Here is a 27995-nt window from a genome sequence, read left to right as displayed (position 1 = left end):
CTGGCTGAGCTGCAGTGAAAGGCTCTAGCGAATGGAACACATCATGTTATGCAGTTCAACGCCGGCCAGTAGAAAGCTCCATATAAACATCTGTCAGGGATGGCCTAGGTAAACTTAATCCTGCCTCAGTGTGCGGGGTGCACAAGATGATCCCTGGAGGTCCCATCCAGCCCTACATTTCTATGGTTCTGTAATCCCTCCAGTACAGAAAAGGAAGAGAGTTCCTGAGGTAGGGTGACCAGATGTCCTGATTTTATAGGAACAGTCCTGATATTTGTGGCTTTGTCTTGTATAGGCGCCTATTACCTCCCACCCCCTGACCCGATTTTTCACACTCACTCTCTGGTCACCCTATTCTGAAAGCAGAGGGGAACAGGCTCAGGAGGGCATAAGAGGCTGTGCCTGTGTGTGAGCACGAGTAGTAGGCCAGAGTCAGCAGTTGAGGGCTTTGAGGTAAAGGCTGGGTAGCAGGCGGCCTGAGAGCTGGGCAAGGAAGCAACATCTTACCTGTGGCTGTCGGGAGCTGCACAGGCAAGCAGCAGTTGCAAGATACAGGATGATGGCCTGAAAGTATTTGACATGGGACTACAGTACATATGGTTGGGAGGATTATGATGTGGAGAGGTCCGAACAAGACATGGTTACTCTTTATACCCCTCTCTTAGACTGCCCCAAGGACTGGGTTAGGAATGGTTGGGTTGACCTTATTCCTCTCCCTTTATTTCTGGCAGCTCTAGTAAAGTAATCTTCAATTACTTCCTCAGAATATGTAAGTGTTAATAGGGACTCACTGAGGGATAAAACCTATTGATCCTTGTGCTTGGAGCACTTTCAGTGCTGGTCTCTGAGCTCATGTTACACAGAACATGCTCCCAGACCTATAAAGGAGTCTGGTGTATCACAGCAGTACCCTGCAATGGGGTTGGGTGCAATGCGTTATGGTTAATTAAACAATAAGTGGAGTAAGATGCATACCTTTTTAGTGAATTGAACTGACAGCATGATAGAAATGAATTAGTTGGGCAAAAAGCTGTGGTAGTTTGAAATATGGTTAAAAATTGAATATGTGATTAAAATATGACATATTCTAATTCAGATACCATTCCTTTTTCCCATGCCATTCATCTGAGGTCCCGATTCAGGAAGGCAATCAAATATTTTCTTCCATGTATTTGTATTCTGGTATGCATTAAACTTGTGCTTTTCTTTAAGCATCTGCTTAAGTCCATTGACTTCAGTAAGACTTGAGCCCGTGCTCAAAATTAAACACATGTTTACTGCTTTCCTGAATCAGGATGCTGTCCTGAAACAGGTCTGCAGAATAGACAGTAGAAAACAATTGATGTCAACTAAGAAAACTGTATGTTTATTTAAGTTCAGTATTGCAAGCATGATACATCACAAAGGTGGTGCATTACAGACTCAAAAAAGCATTTGAAAACAGATATAGGAAGTTATCTACATATACTTAGATCTGTGTGCAAGGGCAGTGGCTGGTTTTATAAGGTTCATGTATATGTATCTGAAAACATGAAGTCCTAAATGGAAACTACAACAACTAAAAGCTTTAGAATCTGAGCCTTCCAAAAAGAATAAAAAATGACCTGATTGTGGATTCTTGAGGGTGGAAAAGTGGAAATGTGCAATGTAACTAGTTTATGATCTAGAAAAAGATATAATGAAATGCAGAATATATGTGAAGTCTAATACCAGATATAAATGCATTTAGACATAGGTAGTTATCATTCAGAAAATGCAGTGCTGAATTCCAAGAAAAATCCCAGTTGCACGAAGAAAGAAGAACATTTTGCTGATAATGTAACAACTAAGTCTCTAAAATGCTAATAATTTTTTCAGAAACCAAAGCATAATGTATGCAAGTGCTGAATATCTCTATGGAAATCATTCACATCCAATTTTACAGAAACGTATCTATTTTTAAGTATGCTACTCTGAAACCTTCAGAAAGGCACATACAGATATCTGATGTAGTGTACTCTCTCTCTCTGTGACCCCACATTATTGTAGTATGTGCATGTGTCCAAAGTATTTAAAAAAATAGATTCTGAAAGGCATCTTAATATCAGATTTCCAAGAATCCTATGGAAATATAAGTTGATTGGTAATGGCAGTGTGGTGTCAAAAATACAGTTGATGACTATTGTGAACATAGTCTTGGATGGGTCAGTTAGACTGGCAGAAACAATGTACCATAAGCTGCTTTGTGAAGAATGTGCTATTTTTAATTTACAGATTTTGCAAGATTTTGCATTGCTTCTAGACTGGGCTATAAGCTATTAAGCTATTGAGAAAACGTTAAGTACTGCTATCTTCTGTTCTGTAAGCCACATTTTTGGAGGGGGAAAAAATCTGTTAAATAGGTGGGAAGTGAGCAAAGTCTGATAATACTATTATAAAGCAATCAGCTGCTCCCAAGGTAGTATTGTTCATTCTCCTAACACAATTCTATATTGCTGTAACAGCTAGTATTACACTGGTATTCTACCAAAATAATAATAGTGTAGGCACTGCACTAGCATAGCAACATTGAGGTACTTCCATGAAATTAGAGTTTCACAGAGCATTGTCTTACTTTTACTATCACAAAAGTTTTTCAAACTGAGTATCTAAAATTATTCTCTTAAATTCATAATTATGTACCTAAAATAACTGACTAGATTCTCAGAGGACCAAGCACCAATATTGAAGATACACAGCATATCTAACAATAAAACCACTTATTTAAATTCCTCTATCCATATAATGAGGCACCAAGGTTTGAAAAAAATTGATTAAGGTGTTTAATAACAATGCAGGGACACCTCCATTACCAAGGAGTGAATTTGGGCTGGCTTATTACCTTTTCTAACTCAGGGTTGAAAAATCTTGTGATGCTGCCTGTTATAAAACATGTACTGCCAGATATATTAGGTCAAAAAAGTACACCATTATAAAACATAACCTTTTGCATTAGGTATGTTTCTCATGAATTGGTGATAACTCACAAGATATTAGCCCTTATAATTATTTTTCAGGTTTATGGGGAAATTACATTTAGGCACCATTTTCTAACTGCAGAAAACCTTTGTAATTGAAGAGAGATGATGCTACCTAAACAGTACTGTAGTTGCCAGATCAGAAGAGGTTTGTCTTAAAGACATATTGGCCAAATTTGTGTCAGTGCAGTTTTACATAAAAAAAATTTCAGCACCATATCCTTCACATCCATGTGATTCTAGCACTTGTATGTGCAGGTAATAGAATTTGCATTGCAAATCTTGTTTCTTGTGAAATGAATTAACCTCTATTATAATAACTATTATTTATATTATAGTAGTGCCAAGGATCACATTCAGAATTAGCCATTGTGCTGGCACCTGTACAAACTCTAGTTACTTCATTTGAGTTACAACACAGATATGAAGTGGACCCAATATGTTTTTCCACTTCAACTCCTACTTCACACTTAACTTTCTTCATTTAAACTTACCCTGTTTGAGAATTATTGAGAGGAAGGCAGCTCTTGTGATTAAAGCACTAGACTGGGACGGCAGTGTTGTGAGGATAAATTCAATGTTTTCAAGGGGCACATTTATGATTCTGATGAGCAGCATAGAATAGTCACTACATGAAATTTTCTGACAATTTTTGCTAAAATTACATCCCATTTTTGTCACAAACAAAATGATTACTCAGTGGAAGAGTAGAAAGATTTTGTTGCAAGGCAACAGCTGCAGAAACAAAGAAATTAGTAAGAAAAACCCTACCTATGTTGATACTTGTTTGTCCTGTGCGTATATGCAGTAAATAGATTCTCATATTCTTCTGGAGATATATTTTATATATTAAAAGTTTTAAATGCAATTTATTCTAGAACAGATTTTAAATATTATCAGGTGTATAATATGTGGATGTGTTACTAATGATGAGCTTAGTGGCCAATATGTTACAGTAAAACTTTAAGAGACTGGTCTCTTTTTGCTTAGTTGGTGATTATTAGAAGTTACATGTTGGTGGAAAAGGCCTGAACAAGCTCAAAATTGGAGAAAGCAAAGGGGTCACTGACAACTTCCGCTGGTCTAAAAACGGGACATAATTTTCACAAAAAAAGTCACTCTTTTGGTCAAAACTTGAAACTTAGATGAAAAATGTCATCCAAATCGTGATTGTCAGAATTTTTCATCCAGCTTTACTGACAACGAAACAAACCCAAACCAGTTTGATTTTTCTGACAGTTATTTGTGATTGGTATGAAATGCTATGCTGTACAAACTACATAATGGATAACAAAAATAAATGAATTTTACTTGATTGGCATGACTACCTTTAAGAGCTTGAGCTGTTTCCAAGGAATTTAATCAAGATAGGTTAAACAAATGCACATTAGTGAAAATAACAATAGCTGTAAGAGACATATTGTTATTGTTAAGCACTTGTCTACGTATTGACACATTCTGTTTGAACACTAATTATATGAATTTTAAATGTACTATACAGTATCTTCTTCACTGAGTTGATTACACTTAATACCTTTTTTAGAACATGCTGGGAACATCCAGGCTTTATACAGCACTAAGTAATATCATGCAGATTACCATTGGTACTTTTTAGCTCACCAAGTTTGAAACAGTTTTACATGTTCATTTTCAGCTTTTCCTTCATGCATACCCTTATCTAAGTTAATGGTTCATATTTATTTTCATTTGTCCATTAATTTTTTCCTCTTCAGGTGCAATCTAGCCCCTGTGGTGGAGTTTGCTGCAGATGTGGGAACTAAATCTGATTTTATTACCATGAATCCATCAGTTGTACAAAGAGCATTTGGAGGCTTTCGGAATGAGAGTGACAGAGAAAAATTTGTGCATAGACTATCCATGCTGAATGACAGTGTCCTTTGGATCCCTGCTTTCATGGTGAAAGGCGGAGAGAAGCATGTGGAGTGGGTTAATGCATTAATCCTTAAGAATAAATTGAAAGTGCGAACCGCCTATCCATCACTGAGACTTATTCATGCTGTCAGAGGGTAAGTGTCTGTAAAAGACTGGTCTGTCCTTGGCACAATGGAACTCATAACTAAAATTTCCAGTAGATAGAAAAAAGCTCTAGTAAACCTCTAAAAGGGTTTATGGTATATCTATTATTTTCATAATGGATTGCATTTGTTGATAAAGCTATTTGTTTGGTAATAAATGTTGTCCGCTCATTGAGTCTGTTCAAAGGTAAATATTTGGGGTGTTTTAGCTTAGTAACTTTTCTTTTCCACCTTCATGAACACTTTTATTATCATAAGGAGGAATTACTGAAAAATAAGGTGAATTCAAGGCATGGGTGGGAAGCTTTTGGCACACAGAATGCAATAAAAGTACTTCATGTTCTCTATTGGGCCAGGCTGTGGAGGACAAAAAGGATTGGTATTTCATGAGAAACAGTTAGATTCCATCTCCAGAAATGGTGTTCTACAAAAGAGTCTGTCTGGCAGATGTGAAAAACCTGAGCTCCTTTCAAAATGTTCCCTGTTTTGTCCTGAACTGAGAGCCTTTTGGGCCATCAAAAACAGCCAACTAGTCAGAATAACTGAAAGCTTAAAAGTAGTTGTTGTTAAAACTATGTATGTGTCCAGTGGAGCTAGGAGACTATTTTTTTTTCAACCAGATAAAATTGTGTGCGCTTCTTGGATGTGGACTTTGTAACTGTCATTCATGTCTGTCATTTTAAGATTAGATTACCATGATGCACATAGGGATACACCTTAAGACCACGAACTGGAGTTGGTGCAATATTTCAGCTCATCTATTAAGTGCAATACCTTGCTGTGAACATATTCAACCCATGTTCCATGAACTTCACTAGTGACTTGTTGGTTTCCAGGTGTTGTTTAAGGTGTCTATTTTGATTATACAGCCCTAAACAGCTTAGAACCTGCCTGTCTACCAGACCACCACAGCTGAGATCAGATGAGATGTTTGAGCTGAAGTCTCACTAGTAGACCTGAGAAGGAGCTGCTGTGGCATAGTGCTTTCCATGAAAATTGCTTTACAGTTCGCTCACCTTCTTGTCCAAAGAGGTTAACTTGGACTACCTTCAGATGGCAAACTTCGTCTTTTTTCTTCAGCCAGTTGAGAATAGGAGGACAATTGTTAGAGGGGGAGGTAAATTTGGTATTGGATTGCCTGGTTGCTATTGGTGGGTTGTTTTGAATTGTACTGCTATACTTTAATTACATTTGGGCACTGATTTTGTTGAATTTTCGGGTTGTCTCTAGTGTGCCTGGAACATATGGATAGGTGATCTTTATTTAACATGTATAAATCTGAATGAATAAATACATAACCTAATAAATCCTTTAAAGTAAGTCCAGATTCAGTTAACAAACAACTGTTGTAGTAGTAGTAACTTACATTCTCAAAAGTGACTAGTGATTAGGGTGCTTACATTTTGGGTGGCCAACTTGAGGCACCTTGAAGGGGCCTAATTTTTTGAAAGCACTGTGCACTTACCTTCTGAAAATCAGGTCCCTTTATTGTATCATAAATTGGTAACCTATAACTGAGTCACCAAAAATCACTAGTCAGTTTTGAAAATTTAGGCCAACAATTTTAAATCTGTTAGGATTACCCTATTTCTGAGACCCCGTATTTAGAAAAGTTTGGGACTTCAGCTTCTGTGATGTTTCAGAAAATCTGTTAAATCTCTTTCAAATCATTACTCTGAAGTCAGTTTTTGGGGTGGAGGGGATTAATCACCCCATTCATTTGGACTTCTAGCTGCACCCCTGCAGCAGGTGTATGGAAGTCGTCATTATTCATTGTTCTCATTTACAGTATGAATAAAAATGAAAGTTCATCTAATGAAAACAAAAACTAAAAGTCCTGGGTCTGATTCATCCCTGATCCAACTCCATTGGCTTCCACAAAGTGACATGAGGGATCAATTTGGCTTCATGTGCCTGATTGACAGGTAGCATACAGATATATATTGATTAAATTTAGAGTAAATATCCTTCTAGATTTCCTAATAGGCAGGCTTTTCTGGCTTTTAAAACAAAAATTGCAATAAGGTTTAGTACTAAATACAATTTATGCCTCTGAAAAAAGTACCATCTCTTTCATGTTTAGAGATAAATCTCAAAAGTTATCACCACAATATGTATCTGGTCTATGTATTTCAAGCAGAACAATTTGTATGTTATGGCAGTGGTAGAAGTTGATAGGCAAAGATTAATCTTGAAGACTGATTTTATAAAAATAAAATTTATGCCTAAATTTCAGTTCCACATTTCCCAGTGGCAAACCTATAATGTGAAAACATGAAGTAAAATTTGTGCCCCCCCGTCCACCCCCGCCCGCACAGACTCCCAACTACTTTGCAAGGTTAGTGTATATAAAAAGGTTTGTATAGTTACCTTGTCTGACTTCAGTAATAGCTTGAAACAAATACAGAACCACTGATTGCCACCTCATGTAGTATCTATAATTTGTATATTATAGTATAGTAGTTTTGAGGAACATTTAGTACATGACAATTCTATTTTTATTTTTGTTCCATTCATTTTTATTTCAAACCCTATGTGAATTGTGTGATGATTTGTGCTCTCCTGAGAAGACACGTTCCAGAAGCAACACTCCTAAAACTGTCTTATGTGGAGGCTGAACTTGTCATCTGTATAACTGTATTTTTTGCTACGCTTAAGCACAAGTCTCCATAAGTTACTGTCTAATAAATAAACTGTGATAATTAATGGAGTCCTCAGCTACTGCAGAAGTGAAAGAAATAGCATGAAAACATGTAGAAGATTGCTGCTAGCTCCGTGGTAAAAAGGAAACAGGATATGTACGCCCAAATACTCTGCTTGTTTGTTTAAAAAAAAAAAGCGGGGGGTGGGGGTGAGACTTGTGAAAAACATATAATTTATTGTATACACCAGCTAAATAATCTGTTAGACATGGTATATTTTACATCAGTGTTTGAAACAATCAGAGGAGATCAAGTTTTAACTTTTGATGAAAGAAAGATAGCAAGGCTGAACTCAATGGCTATTAGCCAGGATGGACGGGGATGGTGTCCCTAGCCTTTGCCAGAAGCTGGGAATGGGTGACAGGGGATGGATCACTTGATGATTACATGTTCTGTTCATTCCCCCTGGGGCACCTAGTATTGGCCATTGTCAAAAGACAGGATACTGAGCTAGATGGACCTTTGGTCTGACCCAGTATGGCCATTCTTATGTTCTAACTGCAAAAAGTGGTATTGTCTGTTCAGGTACTTTATTTTACAGTATGGTGCTAATTGTATATCCATTACTTTTGTGATCCTTGTTTTGCAAAAGATCAGGATTCTTATAGTTTTCATATCCTTGCCCTTGAATATAGTGTGGTGACTTTCATTAAGGACCACAAAGAGCTTGGAGTACACATATGTGAATGTGACGTTTAGAATCATTCCCCCAAATTAATATTTGCATTTTCTCCAAAGACATAGAAACTTCCTTTTAACCTTTAAACACATGAATAGTCATTTTGTGTTTCCTCTCACTTGCATTCATATTATCAAGGCTTCATTGTTTTACATTTTATTTTGCATTTAAATAATCATTTATATGAAGGTGGTTTTTTAAATTAGACTTCATGATAAGAGTATCAGTCTGCAAATCATTAAGGCTCTAATGTTGCTTTTTTATTATGTCTTGAGATCCTTCCAAAGTTATATTAAGTGAAACATGGAGAGATTTTTATAAGACCATGTCAGAGACATACTAGGAGGATCTTCCAAAGTAGTATCCTGAACTTGAAATGATAATCTAATGGGGATAAATAAAATGTGCAATTTGATGTTTAAATGACTCCATAAAGTTGTTTTGAAAGAAAGGAATTTTCATCTCTGTTAGAGAAGAGGCCCTTTATGGCTTACACATTCACTGTTGGTTTTTTTTCCTTTTGAGAGATAGAGCACTTCCATAGCATTCTGATGTACAAACTGAGGCTCTTTAGTGAGACTTTGTTTATTAGATTTGCAAGTACAATTCTACAAAGGCCTTCAAAGTAGAACAGTGTATTATTTGTAAGATGGTAATGCTCAAAGGCTCAGTCAGTCTTACAATATGTCTACATTGTAATGAGGTGGCTGGCTCGAATCACTGTTAGGAGGTGGCTGGCTCGAGTCAATTGACTCAGGCCTGTGGGGCTCAGGCTGCAAAATTGCAGTCTATACATTTGAGCTCAGGATGGAGCCTGGGCTAAGAGACCCTATGAGAGGGGAGAGTCTCAGAACTTGGGCTTCAGCCCTAGCCCAACTGTCTACACTGAAATTTTATGGTCCTGCAGCCCGAGTCAGCTGACTTGGTCTCTGAGACTCAGTGCTATGGTTTTCTTATGGCAATGTAGACATCCCGAATACAATGGATCTCTGTGGGTGCTTTACAAACACACATTAAGAGACAATCCCTACCCCAAGGAGCTTACAATCAAATTGTAAAGTATTCATTTTTTTGTAGAACAAGCAAAACTTTGTCCTGTGCGACTCTATATTTAATTCAATGTGAGGAGCCCTGTGGTCTGACTCACCTGAAATTTTCATTAAAAATTTGGCGCTCTAGGGAGACCTGTGGTGTAAAACAGGCTGGATGACTTTATGATTCTTGTTTCCAACTTGATATGTTGAGCAAGGGTTAAAGAAATTTCATGCTTCAGCATGTAGGCTGATGGCTGCAGGGTTCAGGAAGGAATCACGCCTGCTCTCTGCCTATGAACAGCATTGCCAAGTCATCCAGGGGCATGGTTTTTCCTTCATCTTTCTGTGACCATCAGGTGTAAGCAGTTTCCAGAGACAGGATATTAGACTTGATAGACTATTGAGGTGATCTAGTATGACCACATTATATCTTCATGTGTACTGTCATATATAATAACCAGACAGTTTTGCAGTGATCACACATGGCACTAAACCTTTCTCTTCTTACTCATTTAACTCTGTTGTCTTTAATAGGATTACTTTTAGCTGGATCTGGCACTTTTCTTATTCAGAATGTGTCCTAGTCTCCCTCCACGGTCTGAGAGAATTTAAAGAAAACTTTTTTCTTTTTCTGGTCACTTGTGGGCTGTTTGGTTCATAAAAAAGGTAATGTGGTGTTTGAAAAAGAAATTGCTTTTTGCAGATTTCATGCTCTATTAAACTTCTGTGAATGATGGGTATTGCTCAGAAATCTCATGATGATTTAAAGCTTTGTATGCACATATTATGTAAATACTAGGTCCAGTATGATAACTGCATTTTTAAGCTATTGCATATCTTTAGTGACCTTTACATTCAGATTCTGACTTAAGCAGTTCTTGCCCAGGATGATCAAATAGCGTTATGCTGTAATCCATTTCCTGTGGGCAAATACAAAGAAATTTCTCTTAAGCGTTGGATTGCTTGCTCAGATATCATTTTATATCACTACTTTACAATTTGGGGCACTAAGAGTTTTTCTTTGGACAGTTGCGTGACTTGCTTATGCATTATGTCTAATAGCTTTTACTGAACTTTTATGTAATTGTGCATGCATTATTGACAAAATAATTGAGGTAATCAATATCCCATGGTGTTCAAGATTAACAGCAGGAAGTAGAAGCTCTAAATTAAAGGTTTAATTGATTAAAATGATTCACTCTCTTTAGCCACTGACCAGAAGGTTAATTATAGGGTAATTCCAGTAAGCAAACCACACAGCTTTTAAAAATAATTGAATTGAACAAAAAAATTCAGAAAGATGAAACCAGGGTTTAGTTATGGACCTGAGACTTCATGCAGAGCTGTTGTTTGTTTGTTTGTTTGATTGCTTGTTTTTGTTTTTAATGATACACCATAAGACAGCTGAATAGGAAAGTAAGTGCAGTGTGTACATGTAGGGTCCTCTTCAAGTACCTTGTTGAGTCAGAACTTCCATGGAAGCCACATTAAACAGGAGACAAAGAGAGGAGCAGAACTTACTAGGACCGGCTAGCATTGTGGCCCAAATGCTGCTCTTCATTTCCACTAATGGCGGGCAATTAAAACTAGCAGAGCAAGGGATGCTCTCTTCCATGGCATGCCGCTCTGCAGACCACATGGATAACTGAGCAGCTGTTAACACTGCTCCAAAGATCATTAGCTGCCAGTGATTCCCTCTGCTGTAAACAATTTTACAGTCTTTTATACTATTCTTCTATTAAGTGAACCTGCCTTGTCCAGCCCTGTTCCCCTCTGGGAGTCCAAAAACAATATTCTCGTGTGCATCTTAATTTAAATGTAATGCATGATCCTGTTTTTTTTTGTTTTTTTTTAGTTGCAACAGTTCATTCCCTTGAACTGTTCACCATTCAGCAGCCACATCACTAGAAATTTCTTCATGCCTTCATAGTCTTTTGTGTAGGGGAAATCACATAACCATTCTTCAGGCTTTCCCTATATTAAGATTTTCATCTTGCCACCTCTTTTGAAAGACAGTAATGAGCTTGATCTTGTACTCCCTACTGAGGCAAAATTCCTAATGAAGTCTTTGTGAATTTTGCCTGAGTAAAGAGTACAGGGTTGTGCCTGTTCATGTTTATTTTTTCAGTGCATAGCCCTTGTCCTTTATAAGTTGAGACAAACAGCTTATTTTGAAGGGAATGACCTTTTATACAACTTCACTATCTCTCTGATGTCCTTCACAGCGGGCAGTTCAGAAAAATAATACTTTGTGAAACTCAAACATGCATAAATCAAATTGTCCTCCTGTAGCTCTATGCTAAACAATTGCTGGGAGGGATCAATATTGCACTTTGTGGTTTGTCCTGTTAACATTCTTTCTCTATTTTTGCTGCCAAAGTAACAAAATATATATATTTTTGGAAAATTAAAAATTTAAGTGACACGATTCGTCTAAAAATCATATATTGTATATGTTTTAATACAGTAAATGCCTTAACCTGTCTTTCTAAACAACTCACAATGAAAGATTTCTTTTAAAAATTTCCTTACTGCTTTTTCTGTTTTTGTTTCCATTTTGTGTCTAACTCGGGTTGCTAATGAAAATACGCTAGTCAGGGTAATTTGATTTTTAATTGTCAGTTTCTCCACAAAAAGAACAAGGAGTACTTGTGGCACCTTAGATACTAATAAATGTATTTGGGCATAAGCTTTCGTGGGCTAAAATCCACTTCCTTGGATGCATTCAGTGGAAAATACAGTAGGAAGATATATATATATATATACATACAGAGAGCATGAAAAAATGGGTGTTGCCATACCAACTCTAACAAGACTAATCAATTAAGGTGGGCTATTATCAGCAGGAGAAAAAAACTTTTGTAGCGATAATCAGGATGGCCCATTTCAAACAGTTGACAAGAAGGTGTGAGTAACAGTAGGGGAAAAATTAGCATGGAGAAATAGTTTTTACTTTGTGTAATGACCCATCCACTCCCAGTCTTTATTCAAGCCTAATTTAATGGTGTCCAGTTTGCAAATTAATTCCAATTCTGCAGTTTCTCGTTGGAGTCTGTTTTTGAAGTTTTTTGTTGGAGAATTGCGACTTTTAGGTCTGTAATTGAGTGACCAAAAGAGTTCTCCAACTGGTTTTTGAATGTTATAATTCTTGACGTCTGATTTTCTCATGTTCTCTGTGTGTGTATATATATCTTCCTACTGTATTTTCCACTGTATGCATCCGATGAAGTGGGTTTTAGCCCACGAAAGCTTATGCCCAAATAAATTTGTTAGTCTCTAAAGTGCCACAAGTACTCCTGTTCTTTTTGCTGATACAGATTAACACGGCTATCACTCTGAAATCTGAGTTTCTCCACAATTTCTCATTTGGGTTTTTATGCAGTAAGCCTATATTGCAATGTTTCAGTTACAAGGATTTAACTTTTTATTGGAAATATTTCTGTTGGGTTTTACAAATGCTAAATTTTAGTTGAAATGTGATTTGCCAGTGTCTTTTTAATGCAGTAATGGCCTGATGATGTGAGGAGCAGGGCTGCAACTCACATTAAAGGTTGTGACTTCTGAGCATCTCTGAACCCACATGAATCTGACTCTGATTTACTTATACCAATTTTACACTTGTGTGATTCAGGTTTAATGGAGTTACTTCTGGTTTACGCTACTGTAAACAATGTAGTAATGCTCAATGCATTACAGGAATGCCACACTAGAAGAATAAAAAGGAAAATATCACTTTCCAATATAAAATAATGCTAATATAGATTGTACTATTATATTTCCCTTCAACCTTCACTTAGGATAGCAACAGAACTGGCTTTGCAGAGAGTCCTTAAATGGGATACCAGATAGCACTGATTTTGTGAATTAACACATTGGGCCAAATTCTGTGGTCCTTACTCTGAGGTCCATGCTCCCTCTGCTGACATGAGTAGAAAAGAGATGAAGCTGCTCTGTGGAGCTCTAGGTGTTGGATGGGGTGGAGTGAGGTGAAATTGGGAATGAGAGCTTTGGAGGGTGAGAGGGTGGAGCTGGATGTGTTGTTTCTTCCCCCCTTTGAATAGTGGGAGAAACAAGTACAAATTAATGATCTCAACTAACTATCATAGATGTCCATTCATTGCCATGGCACTTTTGTGGTCAGACATCTGCAGACGTTCCCATCCTAAAATAACAAAAGCTGGTGTTAGCTCATGTTCCTGTGGTTGGCTAGTGTCATTATGGCCAAACATCCCTCTTAAACACTCTATTCCCAGTTCCCCAAAACTTAAGAGTGACTGTTAGGCTATTTATTTGCGTCAAAGTTGATGGCCTCAAGCCTTAAGCTAACTGCTGAAGCCAGTGTGTTACAAGATACAGGCCTATAGGTTCCTTATGTCACTACTAAATAAAATAAATGCTAAAGCTAGCTCTATGGGCTACGCACCCAAATTGGGGGATAATATTAGGGAGAAAGTGCACATGGCGATGGTGGGAGGTTTCTGCCCTTAAAGGTAATTTGCAAAGTATTTAAAAATAATTGGATTTGTGTCATCTAGTGCTTCTACATCAGTGGTTTTCAAACTTTTTTATGGGGACCCAGGTGAAGAAAATTGTTGATGCCCATGACCCAGCGGAGCTGGGGATGAGGGGTTTGGGGTGTGGGAGGGGCTCAGGGCTGGGGCAGAGGGTTGGTGTGTGGGAGGGTCAGGGCTCTGGGCTGGGGGTGCAGGCTCTTGGGTGGGGCTGGGGATGAGGGATTTGGGGTGCAGGAAGGGGTTCTAGGTTTAGGGGGGCTTGGGGCTGGGGCAGGGGGTTGGGGCATGGACTTACCTCTGGCGGCTCCCAGTCAGCAGTGCAGCCAGGGTGCACCATGGACCATGCTGCGCCCTGGAAGCGGCCAGCAGCAGGTCTGGCTCCGTGCGACTCACGCCCGCAGGCACCGCCCCCCCCCCAGTTCCCATTGGCCAATGGGAGTGCAGAGCCAGTTACCGGGGTGGGGGCAGCACGTGGAGTCCCATGCCCCTCCTGCCTAGAAACCGGACCCGCTGCTGGCCGCTTCCAGCGCACAGCACGGTGTCGGAAAAGGTAGGCATTAACCTGCCTTAGCTGGGCAGCACCGCCGACAGGACTTTTAACGTCCTGACCAGAGCAAGGCGACCCAGCGCCTTACATGCCGCGATCCAGTAGTGGGTCACAACCCACGGTTTGAAAAACACTGTTCTACAGGATGTATAAGAAAATCCTATAAGATTTGTTCGTGTTATCGTTTTAAAGTTGATTTTTACCTTAGATATTTCAGGAGTATTCGCTCTAATCTTACCTGGTTTTGTAGGAGGTCTTGGAAGATGTATATTGTCAGCTCTCACACATTACTGCATAGGTGATCATGAGGTATAGATGATGTCACCACAGGATTTTGACTGGTATCTTTTAACTCACTACAAATCACAGGATTGCTTATTACTTTATATGGAATTTTAAAAATAGCCCAATCCTGTTGCCAGTAAATCAATGGGAATTCTGCCATTGGCTACAATGAGAACAGGGCAGAGCCCTAACAATTGTAAGCTAAACCAAATTGGTTTGGTTGTCCTACTGTTGAAAATGCAGCAAAAATTCCAATCAAGGGGGCTTAAGTATGCCTTCAGATATGACCCATAACAACTCCTGATTTCAGTGGGAGTAGTGGGCATATATTTGAAGGAAGGATTTGGCTCACTTTTTTTCTTTTGATAGCTCTAACATACAAGTCAAGTAATAAATAATCCATTATTCTTTGTGTAACACATTCTAAATCCGCTGTTTTTAGTTTACATGTAGATTTTTAAGAATGGTCGTTTGGGGATCTGTTTTTCATATAACACCTATTAATTTGAAACAGTAAGAGGAGACTTTTTAAATGCAAGCTGTGGGCTTGGTGCCTAAAAACGGAGTTAACTGGTCATTTAAAAGTTATGACCATTACCCCTCTTTGAGACTGTGACTTCCATTTTTACTCTATTTCCTGATAGAAATCACACTTGAAAATATACCCAAATTCACATGAGCTCTGTGTAGAGAATGGGAACAGGAGTCTTATCTCATGTAGTTTGCCCCCATCAAAACATAAAAGTACATCAATGACAATGCTGAGGCATAGAAGTTACTGCTAGCACTTTTTTACTTTTTAAATTTGGTTGCTGTTTGTGTGCTAGAGATGGGACTGGGGGATTTCCATTCAGAATTAATAATCATTTTCTGCTGTACAGTTAAACACTATCTGTAGAAAGAATCTGAGATAAGATGTCATTTTTAGCAAATGCAGTAACCGTTTTCCACAGTGTTTTGGAGGAGCATGAGTTTGTGTGTCGGTTTCAATCTAAATGTGTGCACTGTTGCCAGAAAACTTTGCAAAGAGGAAGTTGTGGGTGTATCAGAGTTGTGCCAAAATGCAAAATGGTTACATCTTACACTCATACAAAAATCATGTCTTCAAGTAAAACTTGTAACACCCACAAGGATCTTAAGATGTACATGTGTGGCCTGAAATTGGTATGACTTTTATCAGAGCAGTATCCAGTTTCTCATTACATTCCCACACATAAATCTACTTCAGCAAACCTTTGAAACTCTTTGGAAGGAAGACTCATAATCACAGGTTTCTGGTGCTTAGGCACAAAACCCTTCTCACAAGACATGGTCTCAGTGTTTGTTTCTTTCTGTCTTAGCAGAAATGTCAGTCACAAAAAGATCTGTTAAGGAGAAACCTCACAGGAGAATTTAGACAAGATCCTTGTAATGGTCTCCAGTTTCATAGTGAGTCTAGGAGCTTCAGGCATGATGCACTGGTGAATGCCGGCCACCAGCTTCAGTGACAGAACTCATGGCCTGATCTAGCACACATTGAAGTCAATGAGTGTCTTTCCAATAAGTCAGTGGGCATTGAATGGGGTCTTCACAAAGGAAGCGAGTCACTGGTTAAATTGATGTCTCCCTAAATCCCTTGGGTCATTTCACAGCATGACCCAAGGTGGAGGGAGACAACGGGTGGGAATCTGGGCCTGAATGACTTGTCCGAGGTCAAACAGGAAATCTGTGGCAGAGCCAGGAATTGAACTCCCTGAGTGCCTTAGCCAGGAGACCTCTATAAACAGTTGTGGATATTCTGGCAAAATATTTGCCTATTAATATAGTTAAGAAAGGGCAGATTAAAAAAGTAGTACATGGATTTACGAGTGTTAGGCTTTTTCTGTTTTTGGTATTTTTTTTTTTTTTTTCAATTTTTATAAACTTCTGGGCATGGAACGTCTGGGAACTGTGCCAGTATGTACACACACTTAATTTCTATAACATTGATGACTTGAAGTTGAGTAGTTTGAATTCAAACTAAGGATCTCACTTCAAATTAGTATTAATTATATGGTTGTTGGTAAATAAGTAGGGCCATTGGCAATATACAATGACTTGCAGCTTATTTATTCAACTAGACATTTTAGTATTTGCTTGAGGGGTATAAGCAACAAAGCGAATAATATTTGCATTTTAAAAAATATTAAAATAGATTTGCACAGTTTCATTTTTAAGACTGTGACTTCCATGCAGTTCATTGGAACTGGTTAGCTAGTTTATTGGAAATTAGTCATGACACTCTTTTATTGAGTTGATTTATAATAGTAATAATGGGCATCTCTCCACTTGGACACCTTTGTTCTATATTAAAAACCCATAAAACCTGCAATAAGAAAATAAAACAAATTATATAATAAACCACACACATATACACACTCACACCCTTATATTTGCCTGACAAGAATTAATAGTCATATAATAAAGCCCCTCAAGCATGCTCCATTATCTCAATTTCCCAAACACCCAATAGAAAAGATGGGCTGATACAGAAAGCTATCAAATCTGGGTTTTGTCAGACCAATGAAGGAAGCTAGTCATGGGATCCTCATGGAGAACATGCTGCCAGCCATCCCCTGCTGTGCATCACAGATTCTTTTGTGGTTAAGTGGTTGCTCAAGGAATTAATAACGGTATCTAGAGCCTTTCATCTATATGTCACAGGTTTCTCTCTGACCTAGTCCAGCAGTGATTGGCAGTCATTGTCAACTGGTGGCTATATGGCCTGTATGAAACAAGTTGGTGGCCTTGGCCTAGTGGCTGTTCACAATTGGTGCTAATTACACTTATGTTAGCAAGAGGTCAGAGACTGAGTGGACATGGAAACTAGGAAGTAGACTGTGGCATTTTGGCACGGCAGTATGTGGAAGCTAGTGGTGCCTGTAGGTGTGCTGTATGTGTTTTATGGATGAATAGAGAACTTCACTTTACCAGGCTGTCAGTCTGGCATCTTTCACAGCATTAAATTCCAGTAGGTTCTGATTCAGCAAACCATGCCTTTTTAGGAAAGCAGTTAAGCATATGCTTAATTTTAAGCATGTGTTTAAACCCCATTAACTTCTGTTCATAAGGACTCTGCTGAATCTGGGTCCTAGATTGTAACTTGTACCTCTTTGGTTATTTAAGTACTTTATTTGTATACGTATCCACCATGGCTAAGGCTGTGAGTGTTTCAGGGAGGTCACGGATTCCGTGACTTTCAAGGACCTCCGTGACTTTTGCAGCGACCGATGCAGCTGACCCCAGTGCCGCCCGAGCAGCTGGGGCAGCCCAGGGCCAGCCACACCGGCCACTGCTCAGGCAGCCCCAAGCAGCTGGTCCCAGGTGCTGCCCGGATCAGCGGTCCGGGAGCATCGGCAGGGCCCCAGGCTGCTGCCCCTCACCCGGAGCAGCAGCGGCAGGGTGGCCCTGGGCTGTCCCCCCCTTTTCCCCAAGCAACAGCATTGGCGGGGCCCTGGGCCCCACTGCACCCCAGCAGTGGCAGGGCCCGGAGCACCCACCTCCCAGAGCAGCAGCGTCCAGAGGAGCGCCCCCCACCCACGCCCCCCAGCACTTAAGATTTAGTTAGGTATATTTTTAGTAAAAGTCAAGGACAAATCAGGGTCATGATTTTTGTTTATTGCCCATGACCTGTCCATGACTTTTATTAAAAATACCCGTGCCTTATCGTAGCCTTAATCATGGTGGTTCTGATTGGCTAATAAAAATACACTGACAACTGGGATGTATAACTGCAAAATCCATAGTTTTATATCTGATTAATATGTCCTGGTTTATTATATTTATCAAATCTAATTCTCTGTAATGAATATTTTATATATAATAATATCTAAAAAGGAGACCTTAAATTGTCTTGATTTAAAGAAAAAGTGGTCAAATTTTCAGCTGTATGATTGTAGTTGTTCTAACAAACAACACCAAATAATAATAAGCATGTGTTTCACCATATGTATGTGGAACAGGACATTTATTTTAAACTTCATGATGTGTAGTTTTGAACTTCACATCAGATCTAAAAAGTAAAGGCTGCTAACCACATCCTTAATGTATTGAACATCATGCAGTGTATTTTAATTTTTTACATTTTTCCTTTTTATCTTAGTGTTGACAGTGTGTCCAAAAGGGAGATATATTGGGATATTTTCTATAGAGAAAACACATTTCTTGGATATTAGCATAAGAGCAATTATCTGTGTTATTAGGAAAGACTAGAGCTAATGGTGGAAGGTAGAATCAGTGCAAGTTGTTAACTTTAATTATACCACTCCAATGGTATGCTTTTGCAATTTAAAAAGAACAAAACATAGATAAAAGGTAATTTGTGATAATGCTTGCATAAAATAGTAAGATTCCCAAGTGTGTGTGTGTGTGTGTGTGTGTGTGTGTGTGTGTGTGTGTGTTTTAATGCATGTTTTAAAAATTACAACTGAAATATACTGTTTATTGCAAAGCACTTAGGGATCAGCTAATCAGACTTCTGCACTGGCAGAATATTCCTAACACTATAATTTTGCAGTTCGATTACATCATGCTGTTTTCCTAAGTACTCCTAAATACTGCTGGGTTATCATCTCTCGTCAGCCAAAAGTTGTCTGTTATTCACTAGGGGAGTACAGCTCTTCATTCTATATGGCTTTTCCAGAGTGAGTGGTGTATGGTTACATAGTCTTGTCCATTCAAACCAAATATTGTTTTGCAACAAACCATGTGATATGCATGCCTCATTCTATTTCACACCTCCCTCTCTTGCAAATAGAGATCCCCAGGAAAAGTGAGAACTACGGCCCCTGTGCAACAGAGCACTTAAGTCATGATTAACTTGAAGCATGTATTTACAATCTATTGATTTCAGGGAGATTTGACACTTGCTGAAAGTTGAGTGCCAGTGCTTTTTTGAACCAGGACTTGTATTAGCTACAACATAATTTGTGTGACCACCATTTAAAGGCTACCCCCCTTTGCAACAAACAGACCATTTTGTCTAACAAAAACCAATCTTTTAATAGATTCGGATGAATTTGTCCAAGAAACATTCATATGATGGCACAGGACACACTAAAACTTATGGGCCAGACTCTTGCCCTGGCTGCATCTCTTTTGAAAGCTTAAGCCCCCATAAAACTGCCTTATAGAGATTGCTGGAGATTCCTCCAGATGGGGGGCGGGGGAGGGGGTGTAGAGACCGTGTCAGGAAGAGGTAAGAAGGTAGGATGGGTGCCTAATCCTCTGCGTGATCCCTGTGTGGGGCAGCACTCCCAGAGGGACTTTTGCAGCCAGCACAATTAAGACTAACCCTTAATCTGCAGTAAATTATGCTAGGTGTTGATTCTTGTTTAAGAAATTTAGTACACGCTAACTATGAATGACTAGGCTATGTCTCCACTCCAACTGGAGGTGTAACATGCAGCTTGTGTCATCATATCTGCTTTACATCTATCTAGTTTGCTAAAAACTGGGCTTCAGTGTGGGCTAGCAATGCCACTATGTACCCAGAGCAGCGGGGTGGGTTTGCACAGTTTTGTAAACAACATTAGTCTTTCATGCAATAAATGTTTGCTTGTCTTTTATGAATATGTTCCTATCATTTTGCTTTTAGATATAGCTGGTATTACTGTACTTTAAAAAGTATCCTTTGTCCACTACTTCCTTTTTTACTCTTTCACTCACTCTTTTGCACATTTCTTTCCATCTTCGTGTGTGTGTGTTTACACACAGCATAAGTCTTGTCATTCTTGAAAGATTAGGACCCATATCTGAATAAATGGAGAATTGTACTTGGCTGATAATTTCAAACATTACTATGGATAACTAACTAACCTCACTAAATTCGTTTCTGGGTAGAACGTGTTATCTATTTATCTGTCTGTGTCTAGATCTCTCTAGTTTCTTGCTTTTAGCTTGTTAACTTCAATAGACTAGAACCTCTTTATTTTATATTTAGTTAGGTTTTTTTCTCTTATTTTTTAAGTGTTAGGGTCTTTTTATGCAGGATTACTAAGAATGAAGGCAAAGTATGAAATATAATTTTTTTAAGTTTGAAATAAAATACCACAATGGATTTTTTTTGTTTATGATTCCCATAGTATTACTGATTTAAATATTCTTATCAAAGATAAAAGTAACAAATATTGCAATGAGTATCAGATTAGCTACTATAGTCAGTCAATAATAGTTTGACTAATTCCTCTACTCATGTTACTTTTGTTTCCAAGTCATGGTTATTATACTCTTCATCTTTTCACAAGCATGTTTTGATGTCTGTCTCATTATCTCTTTGCTGTTCTCCCTTTTCCTCAGTCTTGTGCTGTTTTAATTCTCTTACAAGTATGCTTACAGAAGGAAAATGAAATATTTAAAGTATATCTAACAGAAAAATCTAGGGATTCTGACACTTACTCATGTGAGTAGTTCCGCTGACTCCAATGGGACTACTAGCATGAAAAATGACTACTCAATAGAGTATGTGTTCGTGGGACCAGGCCCATTGTTTCTCCTAATTTTAATCATAACACTACTGTTGCTGCCAAAGAGATTGGCTTTATGCTTGTGCTATCAGCATGCTTAACTGCTCTGACCTTGTGTTGAATTGGCGCTTCAGTGGACTAAGGGGTGTAGTAGTTCACTAGCCTTTAACCTCTGGAGATTTTCATTAACAGCTGATTTAGCTCACCAGTGAAAATGAGCTTAGAGGTTTTGATACAGTCTCCAGTGTATGTTTAACCACATCAAAAGGAACTGTACAATTCAGCATCATTTAAAGTCTGTGATCTGAGGAAACAAGGGCCTGGAACAACAGAGATGTGTCCTAATTAAGGTGCATTCGCAGAGCTACGTGAGCAGTGTAGCACAGCTCCTTGTTCACATTATGCTATTGCCCGAGCTATTCGTTGGTCACTTTCATGAGCATCAGCATTAACCCACGTCTCCAGGAAGTATTGCTACCTTCTACTTGTGGTTTACAGGAGGCTGTTGTTATGTTTTATTAGTTACATAGTGCCATAAGAGTATGTGATTCGTAGAGTGCACTTGCCGTCAGACTATCCAAACTTCTTGAAGGTTCTGCATTTGTTAAAAATGACATTTTTGCCAGTTGCTCAAGTTGCTTCAAATTCTGGTCTCTTTCACTAATTGTGAATTAAGATTTGGATAAACGTTAATTTGATGTGACCTGACCTGATGTGACCAGACTGAAGAAAGCTCCTAGCTCCCTCATATCCCCATCCTCGTCAACTCACACACATAAATTTTCATCTCTCCTTTTTGACCGTTTGGCTGTTTTACTTTGCAGAGCTGTTTTTCTGTCTTAAAGAATTCCAAATATTTTCTTTCCTGACTTTTTGTTAATAAAAACATTTTAATCAAGTGTGATCTTAGGCCCTGATCCTGTAAACTCACACATGCTTAACGTAGCCTCTGTGGTATCCCTAGCCTCTGTTTGCCAGAAGCTCGGAATGGGCCACAGGGGATGCATCACTTGATTACCTGTTCTGTTCATTCCCTCTGGGGCACCTGGCATTGGCCACTGTCGGAAGATAGGATACTGGGCTAGATGGACCTTTGGTCTGACCCAGTATGGCCGTTCTTATGTTTACTACCACTGGACTACTCACAGGAGCATATGTGAAAAGGTTTGCAGTATCAGGGTACTTAGCAAATAGAGTAAGAAAACACTAATGCTGATAATTTTCAACCAATATTAATGCACGTTTTGTTCACTATGTGTAGATACAGTCCATGTTAATCAAAAATAGATTCAACTAATTTCTGTGCTTTAAAAGAGCAAACTTGCATTCTCTGAATAATCAGTGTTTACAAAAATATTTTGCAGAAAAACTCTTTCAGGATTGTGCATGTGTGTATGAGAAGAGAATTGAGACCAAAAAAGAATTAAATGGGGAACCTTTTGTAATTTCACAGTAACGACTTATCACTTTTACGACCAAGAATGTGAATTGATGACTTTCTTTGGACAGTTGTTTAAAGCCAAAACCTGAGGCAACACCCAAAGCAATTAAAATACAGTTTTTGAGATGCACAGATAAAGAAACTTGTGAGGAAGATAATAATCAAGCATTACCAGGTTTATATGTACTTCAGTGTGTCCCTTAAGTGTGTGAACAGATGGTTGTGGAATGAATAAAAAGGACATGTGAGCAACATGGGCCAATCAACAATTTAGTATGTGGCACATCTGAACTTCACCACTGATGGGAAATGCCATTTCTTTGGAGAAACTTGTGAGGTAGGCACTTTTTTAAGAACATAGTGACATTGCATTAAGGAATAGAGTTCACATTCGCTGCCAGTGCTACATCAGTGGAAGACATTTGCCCGCCGACATAGCTTCTGCTTCTCGCCGAGGTGGCGTAATTATGCCTATGAGAGAGCGCTCTCCCATCGGCATAGTGCGTCTTCACCAGACGTGCTACAGCAGCACAGCTGCATCGGTGCAGCTTCGCCGATGTAGCATTATAGTGTAGACTTGCCCTGAGATCCAGACAGGACACAGGCCAAATCCACAAAGGGATTAGGTGTCTGGCCACCCAGTGGAATCTACAAACCCTGAGTTAGGTGCTCAGGTGAGACAGACAGAGGAACATCTAGTTTCACCTGGTTTGAGGATCCCGCTGTGGCTTAGGCATGAGATAGGTACCCAGGCCCCTATACTGAGGGATTGTGTGCATGCCCAGAGCCAAAAACATAGGTGCTTAGGGGACATCTACAGCAGAAATTTAGGCATCATTGGATTTTAGGCACCTCTGAGGGTTAGGTGGCAGTTTAGTGGGGATTGTAAGGTTCTCAATGGTACCTACTTTTTGGATTTTAGGCACCTAAGTCCTTTTGTGACTCTGGGCCTCAGTTGCTTCCTAGGAATTTTGTAATCTAGGAAATAACCTCCTTTAAGCAACTGTAATGAAGCTTTCAGCTTCTAATCATATATCTAATTGTTGTTCTGCTGATATAAAATTGTCTCATTAATAATGAGTTCCTGAATTGGTTAATTATTGAGATTTTTAAGGACATGCAAATGTTTTAGAGACTGGTTATGTTGGTAGACTAAGAAACAGGTATGTAAAATGAATCTGATATATAAAATGAATCTCCAATTTCACCCTGGAAGTAAAAGATCTGTAATCAGAATAAATGCCCACTATGAAAACTAAAATTAGAACACAAAACTAGAAATTAGTTTTGATTAACAGTATACATCCTATCTAAATGGTACATTGAAAATGAGAGGTGAGATGAACAATTGAGAAATCTGAGAGAGAGCAATGAACTCCATCATATTAAAGTTTTTCATTTTAATAAAAGCAACAAAATTGACAAAACACAGGTGGAAAAGACATAACAATGTTATCAGAAATCCTATCTAGCCAAGGCACAATAGTATAATCTTGCTGAAATAAGTGAAGAATTTGTAGAGTATATTTGAGTCCTATATAGTTTAGAAAGGGGAGATTATCCACCTATGTTCTTTATAATGGTGCACACCATTATTAGAATGCCTCCAAAATCTCATTAGACCAGTGGTCTGCTTTCCCTTCCTCCTGAAGCAGTAGAAGTTTTTTTTTTTTTTAAATGTATTTACTTTCTCTCTACTTACCTGTCTCCTGCTTCTTTCTCTCTCTCCCTTTTTGCCTACACTGCTTTTTCTTTCTTTTCCTTTTTTGTGGTTCAAAATATCAGCTGAGGAAATGATAATTGGAAGTGAATTTAACACTTTGTTCTGAGGGCAGAGAGATTTGTGGTCCTTTATTTCTGGTAATGAGTTTCAAAGCCTTAGCCTTGTTTCCAAATAAGACTTTTCACCTATTCTCAGGAACTCCATCTTTGAACTTGGCTGCTTCATAGTTCCTGAGGAATGTCAAGGGAAATCTTTGTCTTGGAAAGCATCTGCGGTACATTGGGCCAATTCCATGGAAGGCCTTGAAGTTCAGCACAGAGATGTTGAATGCTGTCTTTAGCTAATAAATTTGGGCCTACTCCTGATCCTATTGCCATCAATAATAAAACTCTCATTGACTCCATTTTGAGCAGGAGACAGATCCTTGATGATTGACTGCATTTATTTGACAGCTTCTTAAAAAATACCTTCATGTTTCCATTTTAATTGTGTTATTTACTGTGGCACAGGGTAAGATTTACCCAAATTTTAGATAAGATTAACATATTTTCTTTCTAAAATAACAAATGGTAATTTATCTTGTAGCACTACATTTAATGTAAAGGAAAAACAAGCTCTGTTGCTATGGCTCCACAATTACAGAGGAATAGCCAGCATACATTATTTAACCATTCCTGGAAAATACATGTTATAGCACTCTTAAATCGATTTTTTTTTTTTTAGAGTCTATATCTTAATAGTCATAACTACTCCCATAGCTTGCTATCCTTCTAATATTTTTATCTAGGAGAAAACAGTTTTGCAGCTTTTTATATGTTGTTAGAGTCTTCTAAGCACCTAGTTAGGTGGTTTTGTGATTTATCACTGGAGTTCTTAGGTCTGGTAGATTGTGGTCTAGTTTAAATGTTCACTTCCGGTATGAGGCATAACTGTTAATCACATGAATAGTTGCATGTAAGTCAGCAGAACAACTCTCATGAGGGAGGATTGCTTTCATGAGTAGGGGCTGCAGATTGAGCCATTATCAAGACAACAATCTGTATTGTTTTTACAATGTGTGCTGAGTGTATTTAGGTCTTTTCTGAGTTAAATAACCCTAAGCTGAAATAGTTTTATGCATATATGTTGATAATTATTTAGGAGACATTCCAAGCATGTTAGTATTTTGCTCCCAGATTGTCTGCCTTTGGGTAGGTCTTAACAACATTAGTAACCAGAAAAGTTAACTTGGAAGTTTGAGGATAGAAGTATTGCTCCTACACAAAAGCATGACATGACAATTACATAACTTTTAAGACAATCATGCTGTTCTTATTTTGAAATGTTTATCATTTTGGAGGCTGAGTCCGTACTCTTTCCGCAGAAGCATATGGAATAGATTTCTTATTAGTATTATGCATGGCTTGCAGTTGTAAATATTGCAAAAGGAAATCATATAGAGGCTCCTTGGAATAGTATGTCTAAGTTCATGTTGAGTTCATTTCACCTGTGCTTGAAAAGTAATATAGGATGGTATTTTGCCATTACATTTATAGTGTGACACATGTGTGTTTGATCTTCTAAGAGAGATCAGTACATTATTTTTTTCTTAAATTCATCTAAAACTTGTTCAGCAGTGAAGTCCAAATTGAACTAGTTACTGTATCATGGGTCAGCTTGTCCATGTGGGATCTTGTCTTCTGAGCTTCTAACAATCAATTTTAATAATTCATACTCAATCGACATTTCAGCAGCCATTATGGGATATCAGTCTATTCTGGTTGTGTTTTATTCAGTGATATATAGGCTTATATTGTGATTTTTATTTATTTATATTTGTTTTTTTTTATTTGGTCATGTAAAGTTAGCCTTTGGAAAACTTCACAAACAGATTATTTTTTAAGAATCATCGATGCACCTACTCTTCAGTGGGCTTTTTAATGTTAGTGTGGATTTACACCCTACTTGAATATACACAGTAAATTCTTGTGTGGGAGCAAGACAATGTACCTGAATGAGTAGGCTTACAACATTTTATTTTTAAACTTGCCTTTGATGTTTTTGATAGTGTACAGTTCTAGCTCCTCTGGACATTCCTGAAAACATAAAGCTAAATTCTGTTCCCCTTTAAATCATAAATTCTGCAGGTCTAAATATAGACAGAATTTGTCCCAGAAGGTTCAGAGCCACCTTAAAAGGGAAAAAAGTGTTTTCAGGTGTTTCGTTTAACATGGACAGATAAAGACAGTGAGCAAGCTTCAGCTGAAATAAAGTGCAGGTAGAGGTAGGTACAAAGGTCCATTTAAAGCTCATATTTGCAGTTTCCCAACCCTGATGCTGCTCTGCACAGGGCCATCTTGAAGGCAGTTCTAACATATGCTAGGTTATAAAGGCAAGTTAAACGCAAGTCAAAACACAGCCAGAGGTTGGTGTGGTTCAGCTGCATAGTAGTCAGGCCCCCTGTCTTTTTGCCATGCCTACTTTTCCACAGTACACTGGTTGCAGGGAGGGGTGTGTGACATAAGTGCCCGTACATCACATCTATGTCACTGGAGTATCATCCTTGTACTAAGGTGGTCTTCTCTAGATGATTGGCTAAATTTGCTCTCAGCCCAGATTACACCCCTGGAGTGCTGTAAACCAGCTACATTATAGCAGAGAATTTGGCCATTATTTTTAAGGTTGTACAAACTGAGCTTTAATATATTGTTAGATGTTTTGTCACAGTCACTAAAACGAACATTTGAAATGTTTAAAGTTCTCCATAGTGGTGATTTAAGATGAATACACAGTCTTCTTAGCACATTCATGCTTATTCATAACAAGATATAGTGCCTCCTGTAACTTGGTTGTCTTTACAGCTTCAGTCACTGATTTTTTCCCTTCATTCTGCAGAAGAACAAAAACACTATCATCAAAAGCCCAGGCTAATGGTCTTTTCATTCACCATCTGCTTTATAAACAGGAACCTAAATGTGCCTGAAAATATTTAGCAGAAACCACTTGGCACCGTCAGGTCAAAGGAGGAGGAAAGGGGGCAGTAGCATTGACTGAGCTCATTAAAGAGAAACTAACAGTTTGAGCAAGTGCATCTCCCTTTATTAAAGTGCATTATTACTTTTGATAAAAACAGTTGTGTCTTGTATACTAACTGCTTAAGAATGCCATACAATAAATATTGCAAATTAGCTCATAGGTAAGCACTCAACAGTGCTTCTTGTGCTCTCATTGTACAGATGTAATTGGCAACAGTTTAACCTCTCCTGCGCTCCGGTAACATGGAGGAGGAAGCTGCCTGATTCAAATGAAGAAGAGAACAAAATCTGTAGAGGGGCATAGGCTGGGACCTGAAGTCCTGTGGGAAAAAATAGTATGTGGTCATATCGTAATGCCAAGTTTTTAAATTAGGGCCAAATTAAGTAGCACAGGCAACCTTAATTCTAGCATTTCCTAACTTTTGAGTGCTTGACTTTGCAACCTTAATTACATTCTTTTAACAAGGGTTTTTTGTGTGTGTAATTATATGTATATACTCATTAAACAATAGGGAACAAAGTTTGTCTGTCTTTGTACTTAT

At 38.4% G+C, this 27995-nt stretch overlaps 1 protein-coding gene across 1 annotated transcript in view; it reads left to right on the top strand.

Annotated features, from left to right (window-relative positions):
* ST8SIA4 (ST8 alpha-N-acetyl-neuraminide alpha-2,8-sialyltransferase 4) overlaps nt 1-27995 on the top strand; it is a 75775-nt gene that overhangs the window by 39863 nt on the left and 7917 nt on the right. Inside the window, exon 4 of the mRNA XM_065406587.1 lies at nt 4730-5023. Within this exon, the coding sequence (XP_065262659.1) occupies nt 4730-5023 (294 nt within the window). The remainder of the gene's footprint in view (nt 1-4729; nt 5024-27995) is intronic.

The sequence above is a fragment of the Emys orbicularis genome, chromosome 6 (assembly GCF_028017835.1).
Source record: "Emys orbicularis isolate rEmyOrb1 chromosome 6, rEmyOrb1.hap1, whole genome shotgun sequence".
NCBI classification, from domain to species: domain Eukaryota; kingdom Metazoa; phylum Chordata; order Testudines; family Emydidae; genus Emys; species Emys orbicularis.
Note: the sequence above shows the minus strand (reverse complement) of the source record. Positions and strands in the feature narration are given on the sequence as shown.